Source organism: Cyprinodon variegatus, unplaced genomic scaffold, assembly GCF_000732505.1.
Source record: "Cyprinodon variegatus isolate N-32 unplaced genomic scaffold, C_variegatus-1.0 Scaffold96, whole genome shotgun sequence".
In the NCBI taxonomy this organism is placed as follows: domain Eukaryota; kingdom Metazoa; phylum Chordata; class Actinopteri; order Cyprinodontiformes; family Cyprinodontidae; genus Cyprinodon; species Cyprinodon variegatus.
In genome coordinates this window covers 51,138-68,249 of record NW_015150549.1, presented here as the reverse complement: position 1 = coordinate 68,249, position 17,112 = coordinate 51,138, and the positions used below count along the sequence as shown (strand labels likewise).

General features: G+C 35.7%; 1 protein-coding gene across 17 annotated transcripts in view; it reads right to left on the bottom strand.

Annotated features, from left to right (window-relative positions):
• Nucleotides 1–17,112, bottom strand: part of LOC107084276 (voltage-dependent P/Q-type calcium channel subunit alpha-1A-like) — a 105,141-nt gene that overhangs the window by 41,364 nt on the left and 46,665 nt on the right. For 9 of the 17 annotated variants that reach the window (XM_015374044.1, XM_015374052.1, XM_015374053.1 and 6 more), the window contains exons 31-37: nucleotides 14,486–14,491; nucleotides 10,666–10,782; nucleotides 10,513–10,578; nucleotides 6,289–6,386; nucleotides 5,933–6,083; nucleotides 5,689–5,816; nucleotides 5,127–5,223 (exon numbers count right to left, since the gene is read on the bottom strand). In XM_015374044.1, the coding sequence (XP_015229530.1) occupies nucleotides 5,127–5,223; nucleotides 5,689–5,816; nucleotides 5,933–6,083; nucleotides 6,289–6,386; nucleotides 10,513–10,578; nucleotides 10,666–10,782; nucleotides 14,486–14,491 (663 nt within the window). Of the gene's footprint in view, nucleotides 1–1,221; nucleotides 1,319–5,126; nucleotides 5,224–5,688; nucleotides 5,817–5,932; nucleotides 6,084–6,288; nucleotides 6,387–10,512; nucleotides 10,579–10,665; nucleotides 10,783–14,485; nucleotides 14,492–17,112 lie in introns of all 17 variants that reach the window. The other 8 variants (XM_015374050.1, XM_015374041.1, XM_015374054.1 and 5 more) reach the window with 3 other exon arrangements.

Genomic DNA, 17,112 nt, shown 5'->3' with positions numbered 1-17,112 from the left:
CTGTTAATTAATAGGAATCTTAACTCATTAGATGCCTTATTAACAATGCTGTTTTAGTGAACCTGGATGGCACGAATATAGAGCAAGAGCATAGGTTTACAGAAGAACAGAGAGAAAGATGACAAAGACAAATTAAATGCAAAATTTTTTAACATGAAACATTTTCCTGGTGGTCATAGCCCCAAGAAGGGTTAAAACATTTTTAAATCTGATTTTACTTGAATAAAATTCCATTGATATGAATACAGGTGGATGTGGGCATGTGTTTACGGCAACTTATAAGTCATCCGCAGAAATAAGAGGCGCAGAAGACTGAAGACAGAAACCCTCACCGGTCCTTCTGCACCCGCTGTGCAGGCAGAGAGTCAAACTGTGTGAATGTTGCCTTGAGTTATATATTCCCATTTTAACTGCTGTTTGTGTGTTAAACACAGAAGAGGTTGCTACTCTTGTTATGCATGAAGACACTATAACTATATGTAACACCAATGTAAATCAAGTCATAGTTTCTAATTGACTAAAAAACATAATAAGGTTAGATACCATATTTTATTCATATAGTATATTTTTTGTGTGTAGATTCTACATTGCTTTAGTTTTTTTACCAACAGATGCCATATATGGGAAAATTCAGCAGAACTTGATTTAAAGTGTTGAGTTTCCTCTAATGTTTAACTATCTTTATCACTTTGGTGTTTATTTTGGTTGTACACAAAGGATTTTGCTGATTGCCTAATGTTTTGTATTGTTTGTATGTGTCCAAGTGTATGTGAATGAGTCTGTGCAGATTGCAGAAGGACTGGCAAAACCTCCCGCATTCCCTTACTTCTGCGGTATGACAGGAGCAAATAAAAGAGGACTCACTGCCACTCCACTATCACTTTACTTGACTGCACAACAAAAGCCCATCCCTCCATCCCCACGGTCGGAGAAAGAGAAGAGAGGACATCGCTCACCACCACCACCACCACAACCACCACTAACAAACAATGAGGAGAACACCACTTGAAGGAGGTAAAAAGGATGGGGCAGTGGATGGAAGAGGGTGATTAGAGGGAGGAGAGAAACAGCAAGGTTTCAGCTGGTGAAAGAGAGGTTCTCCCCGGCGATGGGGAGGAGTAAGGAGAGAAATGGGATTGAGGGATAAATGTGAAAAGAAAGGAATAATAGAAAGGGAAAAATAATCAACAGGGTGGAGGGGTAAGGTGGGGGCGAGTCTACCTTATAGGCGACCCGGGCGGGACACCTCTTCCCGAGGCCTAGCGGCGGACACATGTGTCTTAGCATCTGATACATGTCTGTGTAACTGATCCGACCGCTGGAGTGGCCACAACACACAGACATCACATGGGCACATGCGTTCAACACGCACACATTGACACACAACGGACAAAACGAAGACAGACAACGTGAAAATGAAAAAAAAAAAACATAACAGAGGGTAGGAATGTGGAGCATTTAGGGGACACACACAGAGGTGTGTTTGGGGGCAGAAACACGAGGAGTAAAAAAAAAAGAAACAACAAAGGAAAGGAAGGGTAGGGGGGGACAAATACACAGAGGTTATTGTTTTGGTCACTGTGGAAATGTGGTTGCTGTGGTGAGAGAAAAGAGATAGAGGGAAAACGATAGAGAACAAGAGGGTGTTTTATGTGCCCTTTACAGTCTGGTATTTTTACAGAAATGTGGAGGGAGGAAAAGAAGGGTAAGGAGAAAGATTAGAATTAGGCAAGAAAGGGTTTAAAGAGGAGGTGTCATTTATGTTAAGTAAGTTAGTGTGTTACCGTTCTATACGAGGTGAAAAGGGAATGATTATTTATTATTCTTTTGGTCTTTGCCCACTTTTGCCACTCGGATAGAACTGACAGCGAGGCTTCTAGCAGGCTGAGAAAAGCGCCACTGCAGAAATCGGAATGAGTCACTGTGATAAGTCAATGCAGTCTGTTATTAGGGCCGCGTGTCCACCGGGACTCTCCACACATAGCTGCACTTACAGATGTTCAAGAAAGCCCTCATGGATTTCTGAAGGACTTTGAGTCCAAATTAGGACTTCATTTCCTGAACCACATGATCAAAAACGTTCAGATTAAAGCAATGCAATGACATCTTAAACGTTCGATGTTTTTTCAATCAAAATGATCTCTGTTTGGACATGGATACAAGAAGGTTTGGTTTTCTGCAGCTGTCATTTTCATGGGGAAACAGTGATAAAATATTGTAAATAAGGCGTTTCAGTCTTAAAACACGCTGAAACCACTGGGCTTGGGGTTTAGAAGCAGCCGATCTAGTTTGAGAAGAGGTAGAACAGCAGCAGAACAATTCCTTATTTGGTCGGTGCAGAACTTGACTTGACTTACACTCTTTTCAAAAACATCTGTCAGCACAGATATTTAATAAGAGGGTACTGGTGGACACAAAACCTTTGGAATCCATCCCCTAAATCGCACACACACACACCCTTCCCCTTTTCCTCTGCCATCTTTACCAGCAATACAAACAGATGAGGTTTGGCCTTGTTATTTCAGTATGGTTAGATTCATCTGCAAGTGTAAATAAAACTCTGTCGGTGTAAGAAAGCTAAAGCTGCTTAAAGAGATGCTCCCCAAATACGTTTTTGTTCATATCCTGTAAGATGACAATAAATCTTTCTATGTTAATAAGCTAGGTAGTGTTGGTAAGGCATTTAGGTGGAGAGTCCAGGAAAGAGTTTATAAGGCCCACTTAAAAATAAAATGTTCATTACAGCCTCTTGCAGGTATGACTGTGTTGCATTCCCTAATGAATATGGTGTCCTATTGGGACATAGCAATCAGCCCCCCAATCTACACATACGTATAAGTTGCTTGGAGTATGGGGCAAGGTTTTAAATGGAAATTTACACAAAGTCCTGGTGCTGTGTGTTTAGTGATGATAATCATAAGAGGTGGAAACCTGATAGGCAGCAACTCATTGGCTGTAAAATGTCACAAAAATGACTTCAGCATCAGAGCTTCTATATGGTCAGATCGGGGTGAAATTGATGTATTTGGATCAGCATTGACTCATGCTGCTTATTAAAATACTTTGTCTTTTCTGTAGAAAAGCTATAAAAACAAAACTTCTATAATTGCATGCAATGTCTTGTACAGATGCTAAAAAGACTTTGCAATTAGCAAAACCTGCAAAATCATAGAAAAGCCTAGATATTTTCACAAGTAACGACATGATTATCCACTGGAAATGGTGCCACTAATGTTTTGACATTTCCCCCCCCTCTAAATCAACTATACGGGTAGATGTTGTAATAATGTGTTGTCGAAAAAAAATCTTCTGACCTTCAAGGTTAAATGACTGACATGTAGATCTAAATAATATATACATATCTTCAAAGATACAGATATCTCTTAAAAGTGAAAAAAATGAAAGTAAATATAGATTCATTACTCATACTGTAGTGTGAAATATGTCAAACCTTTATTCCTTCTAATTTTGATGATTATCGGTTACAGATAATGAACTCCACATATTCAGTTGTCTTAAATTTTTATTATTTTGTAACATCAATAAAAAGGACTTTTAAGCATACATTTATTTATCTTCCTTTCACAAGACTCAATACTTTGTTTGATCTTGTTTTGCAGGAATCACTAAAGTATTGTACCCTGGCATGTAGGTGACCAGCTTGTGAAACTTCTGAGTTGTAATGGATGCCCAGTTTGTTTTGATAGCAGCCTTTAGGTCATCTAATTATTGGGTCTAGTGTCTATGAATGTCAGACCAGTTTAGTGGCAAACTGAGCAAAGTACCACCCTTATCACACAAGCTTTTGGTAAATTTCAGTGTGGGTTACCAACTTCTGTTCAGCAGAAGTCAGAATAAATGACTCTAATATTTCGATATATAATGCTGTGTTGACTGTGGACTTCAGAAAACACAATGGACCAACACTTTTACATGACTTGGCAACTGAAATATGCACTGACTGTTTCATATTGAGCTTCAGGTAGCCTGAATGCTTTTCTACTCCTGCAGAAAAGCAGGTAAAATGTGAATTCCACTTGAATTGATAAGAAGAGAACGTTGGACCAATAAGCAGCTTCCCTGTTCTTCTTCTCCCTAGCCCAGGTCAGACACTTATAGCCATTGCGTAGGATTCATCTATGTATAGTGTTACTTAAAGCACTGACTCCAGCCTCAGTTCACTCATAATGAAGCTCTCCCAATTTCTTGAACGGAATTGGCTTGAGAATCCTCTCAAGACTGTATAGTTGTCAATGTTGCTATAGCTCCTCTCTCCACCAGAAAAAGTCATTCTAATAACTTTTCTATCAGTCTTAAAGTGCTGGGTGTTAGTAACTTCCTGATGTCAATTCAGCAATCCCCCCACATGATTGCATGGCCTAGTGGCTTTAGATTGGGAGATCACCTTTCCATATAAATGTTTTAATATTTTCCAAAGCAGTAATATTTTACTTTATGTGTAAACTAAATATAATAAACAAATGAGTTTCACTTTCTGAAAGCAGTAAGAAATAAAATATTTAACTTTATCAAAGGGGAAAGTTTCAAGGCCAAACCTTCTCTGTCTGTGCCTCTAGTGAAATATAATCTCCCAACCCACCCACCCGGAATCAAACAGATCAATGCACATTGCTCAGTCATTTTCTGCCCAGGCAAACTTAGACAGCAAGCAGAAAGAAAAGACACCAAATGACTGACGTCTTAAGCATATTTTGAAGAAATTTAAAAAAATAAAAGAGACAAAAGTGTTATTTTTTCCAAAGTGTTCAATCAAAAGACATTAGCAAGTGCAGTGTATAACTTCATGCTTCACACACCTTTATTAGTGTGTTTGTGACTGTATGCAAGAGAGTGTGTGTGCATTTCTGCATTGTCCCAAACATTCTCATCATCATGTCAGAATGCATAAACAACAGACCCCATCCCAAAAAAGGGAATGATTCAATGGTGAAATGAATTCAAAACAACTGGATAATGCAAACCCAAACATTGAAGTCAAACCAATGGAAATAGAAAAAAAAGTAAGAAAAACTTGTCTTAATAGTGATAAAGAGCAACATTCATTCCAGTCTCTTAAAGGCGAGCAGGTTGCGTTTAAGTTTGTGCTTTATAGGTTTAGTCCAAACCTTGCAGGCCACCCTATGTGGGCATTTCTTGCCAAGACCCAGAGGAGGGGAGATAACTCGTAATAAACTGTACATATCCTTATAATGTATGCGCCCGCTGCAAGAAAAATACAAGGAGGGGAGTTAGGTGAGGGAGCATACAGAATCCAAAAGAAGGGAAAAAAAGAAACAGAGTGGAAGAAGAAAAAGAAGGAAAACCAAAATGTAGAGAAGATAAGAACTCTAAATTCACTCCAAAAAAAAAAACAACAAACCCCAAAAGATAAAAAATAAAACAGAAAAGGGGGTGGGTAACATTTATGCAATTAGCATACAACTTTACTTTAGAAGTAAAAAGGAAGGCGGGGAAGCTAAAAAAGTAATGATTTAGCCTGGAAACATTTTTGCTTCGACTGTCTCCACATGACGTTTCATCATCCCAGGTCTGCCATAAGAACATTCTCCCATTTGGGGATGGAAGAAAAATTCAGTGGTAATGAGAGCATTAAAATATTTATGTAATATATGTAAACATTTTGTTGGTATGTTTGCAATTGTAATAGCATGAGTCCTTGCCACTCACCAGGCAGCTGGGTCGTACTCAGCCCATATTCTTACATATTCGTCTAAATGGTGCGGGCCCAGGATAGACGAGTCTCTGGTCAGGTACTCAAAATTGTCCATGATGACGGCCACAAAGAGATTGAGCATCTGGGAGGATGGAAAATAAGATCAATAAAAAAAGATCAAGCAAAACTGAGAAAAAATATTTTCTGGTTTAGGTTAAAAAAAAGAAAGATAATCCAAATGGGTAAATTATTTCTCACCAGGAAGGAGCAGAGGAAAATAAAGGAGACAAAATAGGTGTAGGCGAATACGCTGCCACACTCCTTCCCTGTGTTTCCTGAGTCTGGGTCACATTTTTTCTCTCCCAGGCACGCCAGCATGATCTCATGCCACGCCTCACCTGTAGCACTCCTGCATTTAGCGATACAGGTAGAGTTTGTAAGCAGCCAAGAAGGCATAAAAGTGATCATCCCTTTTATAATATAGATATATGATACGAGTGCATCTTAACAAATTGAACATCAAATAATTTCCATAAACTCCACTTTACATTATATTTTTACCACCACAAAACACAAACAAATAGAAAATATAATCTAATCCAGATATGCCTTACCTGAATAGCAGCATTAGGGCCATAATGAAGGTTCTGAAGTTGTTGTGCTCATCAATGGCACTTTCTTCCTCCTCATCAATAGCTATGTTTCCAAACAACTGGACCATGTAATAAGAAAAGAACACAAACAAGATTAATAATACCAAATTAACAGAAATTATGCTTACACTCTGTTTTTATAGGATCAAAGAGAGAAAGTACAGATATGTTTTGATAATATATGTTGGATTGCTTGGAGGTGTGGCAACCTCAAGAAAAAACAATCCTTCTGTCAGTTTGGGAGACTGCATATGAATGATGCAGAGGCAAATTTGAAAAGCATCAGCAACAATTTCAATACAATTTTCAAACAGTTTGAACTCCATTATTCTTTAAAATGAATGATTATGCAAAAGTGGAAAACATGGAAGATATTTGTCCAATCTTTTGAACCATTAAACCAGAAGGTCAGGTATTACAATATTCAGAAAAGAAAAACTAAAAGTTTTATATGTTTGACTACAAGCATCAGTGCGCGTGTGAAAAAGTTATTTATTGTGGCTTTTTTTTTCCCACCACAGTTTGTTTATATCATAGAATATAATGAAATGTACAGAACAATGTACAGAACAATGTACAGAAGGTATAATTTGATAAACACAAAAATATTTTTTATTTTAACACAAGTGGCAGATCAGAAATTATACACTCACTTTTTAATAATAGAAAAAAAAACATATTTTTGTAGACATCAAAGTGGCAAAATGCTTTACATTGTTGCCAAAATTTTTTTTTAGATGTTTAGATGTTTTTATTTATACTTTTAATGTACTTTTTGTGATCAGCTTCAAGTCTTTGAGTTTCAAAAGTATCACTATGGTCCTATTCTTGAGCTCCCGCCACAGAACCTTTATAGCATTTAAATCAAAGCCTGGTTGGGCCATCCCAGGTACGAAAATTACTCAACACAGAGCAACAGCAGTAAAGTAAAAACGATGTAGTACATGCAATACATTCTTTAGGAGGAGAAAAAATTGCTCTTTATTGGTGAACTGTTGTTATCATCTTCTACTTTCATTAAAACGGAATTCAGAGATACTACACAAATGCAAGGGCTTCCAAATAAGAGGTTCTGTCTAAATGACAGCATAGATACAGTTTTTTTTTTAAAGATTCATCCATTTATTTTGGAAATAGTTCTCCAAATTTTAGTAATAAACACTAATACAAGAAACAGTAACTTTCATCTATTGATACTAAAGTTGACTCTTTTTGCTTTGAATTATGAGGTGTATTGGTGTTTTTAATGCCTGCATTTCAAGTCAGAAAATCTTTTTTTCTCTCTCTCTATTATAACCCTATACTGATTAGTTTTGATATTAAGCAGTTTTTAGTTTGACAGTAAAATGGTCTAAAATATTGGTCCATTACATTTTCAAGAGAGACAACCTGTTCTGTATAATCAGAGGTGTATAGAAGTAAAATTAGTCATAAAATTTTTTTTTAAAGAAAATAAAAGTATTTTTTGGACTATGTTATCTGATTTAATGTTAAATGAATTAATGTAAAAACTATGTAAGTAGATGATTTTGTGCAAATATGTGTAAATTTGGTCTTAAAGACAAATTCCAAAAAAAAAGAGAAAATTAAAAATAATCTACTTGACTTTGTTTCCAAGTTTGAAGACATTTCGCTTCCCATCCAGGAAGCATTCTCAATTCAAAATGTCAGAAATAGCGTTGAGTTTGAGGTTTTATACAGTAGCCCAACAAAGCCTTGTTTTTGTTATAAAAAATATATACAAATTAAAATGAACAAAGGGGTCCACCCCTTTGGAGTGGGGGTAGTTTGGCTTCTTTTCTCAACCCGCAATGCCCCATACCCGCATAAGTGTCTGAAAGGGGGTCATAAAAGGGAAATATTGACCTGGCTGAATAGACAAGATCTTCCGCTCTCCTGCACAGGGGCAGAGAATGGATTAACTCAATTGCTCTTCTTTTTTTTTGGAATGACTATGACCTGGATGACTGTGAATCTTCACCAGCGTAAAAATAAAAATAATACAAATAAATACAATTAATACAGATGAAAAATAGCAGGCAGAAGAAACACTTTTATAAGTGAAATTTTCAATGTTAAAATTATTAAACCAATTCTTACAGTTGGTCATGTATACAAGTTAAAATGTGAAGAACTTTCACTGATAAGATCTTTTGTTTAATGAATTCACTTCATCTCCAAACACCTCTAAATACTCATGGTGTGTGGAGTAGCCAGAAATGAAACTCAAATAGGAGTTTTGATACTTCCCAACAATATTGATTAAGTAAAAGTTAAAACCATGGTACTCAAACTAGCCCTTTTCCATCCCAAAGGCTACTAAAGTAAATGTAAATACTTTATGGGTATGGGAAGATTGAACATTATTCCTGTTTCAACAGGAGAGTTTAACAGTCATCAGGCCTGCTAGCAAGACTCTAACCTGAAGTATTCCCTCCCCCAGTTTAAAACCGTTAAAGTATGTTGATTTTCTGGCCATAGGTAACCTGTCTTGAAAACATCTATTCTTCTTATCTAGTTATAAAGACCATGTCATGTATAAATAAATGTGTTCTCAGGTTGTGAAAGCATAGAAATATGATGAAAAAAAAAAAAAAATCGTTTTTCTCCACCCTGAGATGCTGGGTGCGTGCCAGCCAGAGCCGTGGAAACCACTGCCACGTGTTGTTCTATTTTACTGCAACACTTTTAAAGAAAAAAATATGCTAAATTTTCTAGATACATTCTTTTTATTAACGGAGGGGGCGTCAGTGGAAGCTTTGCACATATGTGACTCGTGTTCAATGGGGAAACAGAGAGAGTTGCTCTGCTTGCAAACACAGGCTGCAGCTGCTGCGTCTGAGTCTCTGTGCTTTGGTGAAGGGAGGGGCTTGCTCACTAACTTCATTGAAGACAATGCAATAATCAGAGAGATTGTTGCATTTGTTGCATCGAACAAAACTGTAAAAAGTAGCTTGATTTGTCACCAGTCACTACAGGGGTCTGAAAAGTCGTTAAATATAGAAAAAAAAGTTTCTGAGTTGTTAACAATGCAGTGGCAGCATCGCTGTTAGCTTCCATACTGCTGGGCCAGCAGGAGGTGGGCCTATGCTGAAGTCAGCTGCATAGCACACTTTAAGAAAACAACCAAAAAATGCTGAAACACAAGAATATTGAAACCAAAATGTACTCCTAGTGCCACAAAGATTGGGAGACTTTTTACACATATAGTCATTTATGTGTTTAGGGCCCTGTCACACCTTACCGATTAAGCCAGCATATATGCCTGACATCCCAGAATATTCTAAAACGCTAGCATTCGCTGAACTTTCTATGTATTTTTAAAATTTTATTCCTATGCATAGTGTATTTTTAACGAGTCCAGAGCGTATGTCCAATGACAGCCTGACTTATGCATAACACGTGGCAGCACAATGCCCATGAAATGAGTGTTCAGTATGTCCTGAGGGGGACAACGACGTGGGCATGAACGCAGAGAGGATCCATCACACTAATCTTCTCGCAAACCATATGATGTGGATGCAGTCTGGAGGAGAAGCAACGTTTTCCTCCTGGAAACCCTTTTCATACCAAAACGCTGCCAATACGCCGTTATATGGTAGCTGTATATTAGAAACACATTCAGAGGTTGTCTGGAACATGTCAGATACGTTGATATGCGATAAGTTTGATAAGTTCTTGATAAGTTACATATAAGTTATGCACAAGTTACTCGTATATTTTGGATAAGCTAGATGCCACGACTTATGAGTAACTTATGTCAACGATCAGATAACGTACCTGTTAATTATGGCATACACTTGCATATGGTTTCAGCATATTTAAGCATAATTCAGCGTGTTTATAACTTATACAAAACTTACCCATAACTTATCCAATATATGACAGCGTTTTTGCCAGATTTTTTTGTACGTCAGGTATAGGTTGTCTAAATCGTCAAGGTGTAACAGGGCCATTAGAAGAAAACTGGGGAATTCTCTTTTCTGTTTGAGGGACTAATGATTTATTTAGTTATCTGAGATCCTAGAATGTTTCAAAGACAATCTTCAAAAAAGAAAAAAAACACTGTAAAAGAGAGTTTAAACTACCTCAACAGCAGGTAATAGTGTTTCATTCCCGAACATGGTGGGGCAGAAAATAGAAATGCGTAATTTTCACCAAACCTTTTTGAACATCAGTACTAACCTGCATGCCGATGATTGCGTAGATGAAGAACAGCATGGCAATGAGTAGACACACATATGGCAGAGCCTACAAAAACAGGGAAAGAAAATATTGGTCATTCTCATGAGGAATGTTTTGTGGCCATGTGTCCTTTATTTATTCATGCCTAAATACCTTAAAGGACTGGACAAATGTCCATAATAAGATCCGTATTGTTTCCCCCTGTCTCAGGAGCTTAATGAGGCGAGCTGCTCTAAAAAGCCTCAGGAAGCTCAAGTTGATGAAATTATTCTGTAGCACAAACATGGCAAATTGTCAGTTTTACCAAGCAACAATAGCTTTACAGTTATTATCTACAACAATGGAAGAACAAAGGCATAATTGAAAATAATAATGAAGGAGAGAGAAGAACAAAAAAAGTCAAAACCCATAAAATGTATTTCATCTCAAACATACAAGTACCTAGATATAAGTGAAAATAACAGAGAGAGAGAAAACAAAAAAAAAAACAAAACAGAAATAAGTGGGAAAGAAAGGTGGTTTCTGATTTAAAGAGTTTCAAGGTCATTATCCAATCTTATACTGTATTTTTTTTAAATCAAATGCACTGATCGCTGATGCAAGCAGGCCACATACAGACTGGAACACAGAAAACTTTGCCTGTCAACCGCATGCATGTGAACACACACTCCTATACACACGCTCACATGTATATATGAAAGTGTGTATAAAAAACAAATGATTTTTATAGATATATTAATAATGAATTTTTAAAAACTCATTTATTAATCAAATAGGGAAAAAAAAAACAAAAAAAAACAAAGCAGTTGAATCTAAAACTATGACTTGAGGACTTCTGGATTGAGGAAAATTACAGACAATCGTCTCCTTCCTCAACAGAAAACAAGAAAATCATTTGTGCAGCTTTGTCTTGGTGATTACTATTAGTTGGTTGTATTTAATTGCCAAATTAGTTAACATTTATCTTTAAGAGTTGATTAACCAAGATTTATCCGATAGATTATTTCAGCCCTAGGACAAAAACAATCAAATACCATATGAGTAATTCTAAAGCAAAGACCTTAAGTTTTGGTTAATTATTAATCTGGAAAGTATATGTTTTTTTATTTTTATAGATGAGAATACAAGGAGTTATTTTCAGAATTATTACAGCATATATAGTAAGACAAACAACAAGAATCACAGGAGCAAATAGTTTCTAGAAATTTAAATATCTACAGGCGTATGTTGGCTGTAACAGCAACAACACAGAATATATACTGTATGTCAGCTAGTAATACAAGCTAATAGTATAATAGTTAAAAGTCCTCTGTTTTATCTCACAGTGGAATCACTTTTTAAACCTATTTGGTTCTGGATTATGACATTTTTGCAGTGTTTTCAAAATCCAAGACACAGATTCTCTATCAGTTATACTAACTGTGCTAAACATGTAAACTTCAACCTGTAGATCATAGCTCCGATTTGAATGACTAGTTCAATCCTGTTCATATATGAAGCTGTGTACAAAAGGGCCTGCTCTCTTAAATATCAAGTTTAAACTGGACTCCTCTACAAATGAAAACAAATCAAACATTGATCACAAAAGACTCCTTAACAGTAAAAATCAGTAAGTGAAAATTTATGAAGGTAAAGTAGCACATACCAGTAAACCAGAGCTGTTTTCTCTCTAATAATAAATCATTTGCATAGCTTCTTTTTTAGTTAGAATTTATCTTGTACAAACATATGCCATATGATAATATGTATTTTCTCATAAGTGAGTTATAGTCTCTCTTGCAAAATAAATAATGAAGACATTCACATTTTTCTTAGGGTTTACAAACATCTGTCATATAACCTGAAGGATTTTACTGCTTTAAGATATTTTTAGATATGGACAGAGAAACAGGTTTTTAATGTATTAACTTCATAATAAATGTTTTATCATTGATATTTATTTAAAGTTAGATTGAACCAGGAGCAATTGATATCAGAAGGTCAGATTTTCACAACATTAGAGACTGATAATTAGAGATGTGAATGATTCGATACTTGGATCGGATATCAGCTCCGATATTGACTTATTAGCTGGATCTTTATTGGATGAATGACACAGATCAAGCAGCTAGTGATTATTTTTATCTGTGTTAATTTGTTAGTTTTTTTTTTAACAATGCTTATGTCAAGGTATATGGTTCATTTATTCAACGGCAGTATCAGATCGGTATCAGATCTTGGCCAATGCACTCAGCCTACAGTATGAATAATAAACTATAATATACTAAACACCCAAACTTTCAATGAGGGTTTTTGCATTTTGATGGTTGACAGACAAGGCTGTAAAACCAGCATGGGGAGGAAAAGAGGGAGGGGAAGATGGAGGAATTAGCATGCAGCCTAAGGGCAAACATTACATAGCATGGCAGCATACTTCTTGATAGCTGCTCTACATGCAGGCCAGTGAAGGCCAATGGGGCTGAGCCCATTGGAACCTTAAAGCATGCGCCATTAGGTGCAATATGTCAGCTTATACGTCACAAAGAGATAAACAATGTCTGGTAGGATTTGATTACTAAAATATACCTTCAGTATGCATAGAATCCTCTACTCAATTTGACTTCCTGCTTGTATTTTTCTATTTTTATATCAAAAGATTGAAATGACTGAATTATCAAATTAAATCAGATAAGCAACAAAGTCCTTGATAGGTGGATGCATTTTATTAGATATGTTTTAAGCTTTAAACTTCAGAAAATTTTTGCAGGACCCAGAGAGATTTAGTATTTGTGCAATTATCCCCTGAATGAGATAGGATGCATCTTTGTCTTAGTTAATTGCCCTGTTAATGTGTCAGTGCCCTGGATAACATGGAGCCTGGTGGGCAGAGTCTTAATTAAGGAAGGAAGAATTTATTTTAAGTCAAAATGTATGTTATGGTTTCTTTCTGTTAACTCCAAACATTACGATTTCAAAACACAACTTTCTATTTTCACCATCTTTATAGACAGAGTAGATTCCTCAGTCAGGGTGATATTTTAAGGTTTCAGTTTTTAGACTGTTGTATTCCTTATGTACTGAGCTAGCCCTCCATCACACACCAGGAATGTGCATCATATAGATGTGAATACAATGCATGCAGCGCCATTTGCTGCAAATTTGTTTTTTTTGTCTACATTTCTGCATGATAAGTCTATTATACTTCATTTCACAAACCTTTTACAACACTAACTACTAAAAAGGAGTGACTACCTCTCTGTTAATTTTTATTTTTTTTTTTTTTACATAAACAGAATCCCAGATAAATCTTAAATAACAAACAGCGCCAGAAACATTAAAGGTGTAGATAAGTTCTGTGGATACAGGTTAAGGGTAGCATTATGCTATAATTGTCTTTTCAGGTTCAAATACTTTTGACAGACATAAATTAACATTTCTTAATAGTATTTGTATCTGTAGCGGTTTCAGCAGATGCCCTTTGGAAAACATTGCTTTTATTTTGTATGTAATCAGTAATAATAATATTATTACTTGAAACAAGAACAACCAAACCGCTTATTACCACTGTAATATTATTTTACACTTTTTTACATTTTATATTACATTGTAATTACTTTACATTCATAGCATTAGGTATTTTAAGCTGGCTACCTAGACGTCTGTATATCTCCAACATGGTCTTTTTCAGGTGCTAAGATCTACCTTTAAACTGCTATCAGCTTGAATGTTTGTTATTTAAGATGTCAGATGTAACCTTGGAATCTAATGGAATAAAAATGGCTATAAAAAAGTTTTGTTCCCCTCTAAGGTTATTTAGACCTTATCAAGAGTTTATTTGTAGGCAAAGTTAAGAGGACTCATCTAAGAAGCACATGCACTGGGGGTAAAGGTCAACGCATGAGAGATCAGGTGGATGGGATAAGAAATGAATCAGGGAACTGCATGGCCAATGAGAGTGCAGGAGGAAGCTTTGAGAAATAAATTACAAACCAACCAGATTCTACATGTGCGAAGATGTAGACAGATGAATGGTGAGGAAGATTATTTTTAGTTAGTTTTTTTTTTTTTTTTTTTTTGGTTAAATCGTGAGTGGGTTAAACATATTTTTCAGAAGAAGGAGGTGGTGGTTGGTTGTGTGTTTTATTGGGCAGAGCCATGGGGGCGAAACACACACCATCACCATCATCATCATCACAGCACCACCACATGTCAAGGCGCAGCATGGATGGACAACACGATGAAGGATTTCATAGTGCATTTTGATTGGATGGATTATATCAGAAGAGGAGGGAGTAGAAGAGGCGAAGGGTGCCAACAGAGTAGAAAAGGTTTAAAGAAAGCATGTAAAGAGATAGAAGAGGAAGACGGCATCATTATAGGCACCAATGTAAAGGTACTGAAAAACAACAGCAGCCAAAAACAGCAGTAAGGTTGTAGTAAAATAAAATCAGCTTCTCTCTGTTGCCAAACCCACCCAACAATCACAGTGTTATCACTGATAAAGTCTTTAAAGATAAAGATATAGGTAAAAGAATAGAAGATATCTTGGCTAAGTTTTCCAGATTTTATTAACCTGGTGATAAAATAAAAGCGATCTCAAAGGAATGGAAACATGAACCTGCTTGATACAAACTTTTTGGTGCAATTCTATTTGTGACTCACTTTAATGTTAAATTACTATTTTAGACTGTGCTGCTTAGGAATGGGAAAGTTATCTAAAGTAACATATACAAAGAGTTAAAAAAGTTATCATTTATGAACTACTAGTTTTGTGTCACCTGGTCTCACAGATCAAAGTTCTAATTGGATGCCAAAGAAAGTGCCAGAGGGATTGTAGATTTTTCTGGCCGGTTATACCATGCATTAAAAAAGCAATTCATGTGTTTCATTTCATCTTGAAAATAGAAGGTGATTAAAAACAAAATAATGAACAGCTATTATAGACAACATTATTATAACTGTAATAGCAAAGTTTACAGCAGAATGGCTGCTTTACCATTTGAAAAAAACTTATTAGTTCATGTAAATTCATGGTATAAATTTAACTTATCAAAAGTATCTCTTTTGCGTCAATTATTATGGTCATTGATTCATTTCAGTTTATTTAAATAGCGCCAATTCACAACTCGTGTCTTTTTAAGGCACTTGAACAGAGTGGTTAAAAAGGCTTTTATTTATTTTTTCTAAAGAAAAGCATCATGCATGGATCATATATCCAGTCATTTATTTGTACTGCAGCATCAAATCCCCCTGGATGAGCGTTTGGTGACAGTCGTTACATTGGGTACATTGCAGCAAGCCCTTATACCTTGCATCTATGTAGCAACAGTGGAGAGAAAATATTAGAAAAAACAAAATAAACGTTGCAAAATAAACCTTATTTTGATCCTGTATTATTAATGCCATGATAATCTCACACCAACTGGTACTTATGACTGTTTCTGGTGTTTTCCTCACCTAGTATTTAAGAATTTGGAAGATATCATTCAACGAAAAAAAGTATATAAAGTTACCTGTTATATGTAGATACAGCACCAGTAATGTTTTTCTTAACCTTTAAAAGATTCATGGTTTTGTTATAAATTGTTTCATAAACAGAACTACACAGAAAAAATCCAAAAACTAAAATCCCCACAAAAAGATTCAAAGTGGACATTTAGAAGAACCTATCTTTGTCTAAAACCTAAGTCCTATTTTTTGACCTTAAGTGAAAATCGTGGCAGGAGTGCACAGCAGAGAGAGGCTGAAATACCCTCTTAACTATTTGGTTATCAAATCATATAGTCTCAAATGTTTAAAGACCAACATAAAAAAAATAAAAGCACACAACAGTGACAGCCTAGTATACAAAAAGATTAACCTGAGATTAATAATAGTGATTCAAAATACTGAGCTTCTTGCATTCAGACTTGCAACTTGAGCTCACCAAGCAGTTCCTTCAATCACAGTAAAGCCGTTTACCTTGACATTAACTTTCTAGGCGGCTACAAACCCATTAATGTTTAATGTTGGTCCAGCACTAGCATTACATTTATATGGGTTTTAGAGGTGGCTGGTCATTTCACCCGTTTGCCATTCATACAGTAATCTAGCAACTTTGGTTGCTTTGTACTAGAAAAAATCTAGAATCAACTTTTTCGGGAAGGAAATTGAGTTGTTTCCAGGAGATTCCCTACAGTGATATTTTAAATTTGTACCCACTTTGACAAATGATGATTCAGTGTAACTTTTTATATTCTACCTTTAATTCCCTGTGAGGAATTAAGGTTTTACTACGCAACGGATTAATTTGGTTGGATCAGAGGTCAGAATCATAAGAGCAAACTATTCCAAATGGGGATCTAAAACAAAACCCAAACAAAATACATGTGAGATCTAAACTTGTTTTCTAATAATTTAGCCCATAATTGTTCAAAGTAGACAACTAGACCAAAAAGTATATAAAAATGCTGAGTAAAATTATATGCAATAGATCGGGGTTACATAGTAGTCATTATGCTAATACTAATTAATGGTGAAAGGGTGAAAGGACCTGGAGCCAGCCTGCAAGAAAACTAGCTCTTTTCATTCACACACACACATATATATATATATATATGTATATATATATATATATATATA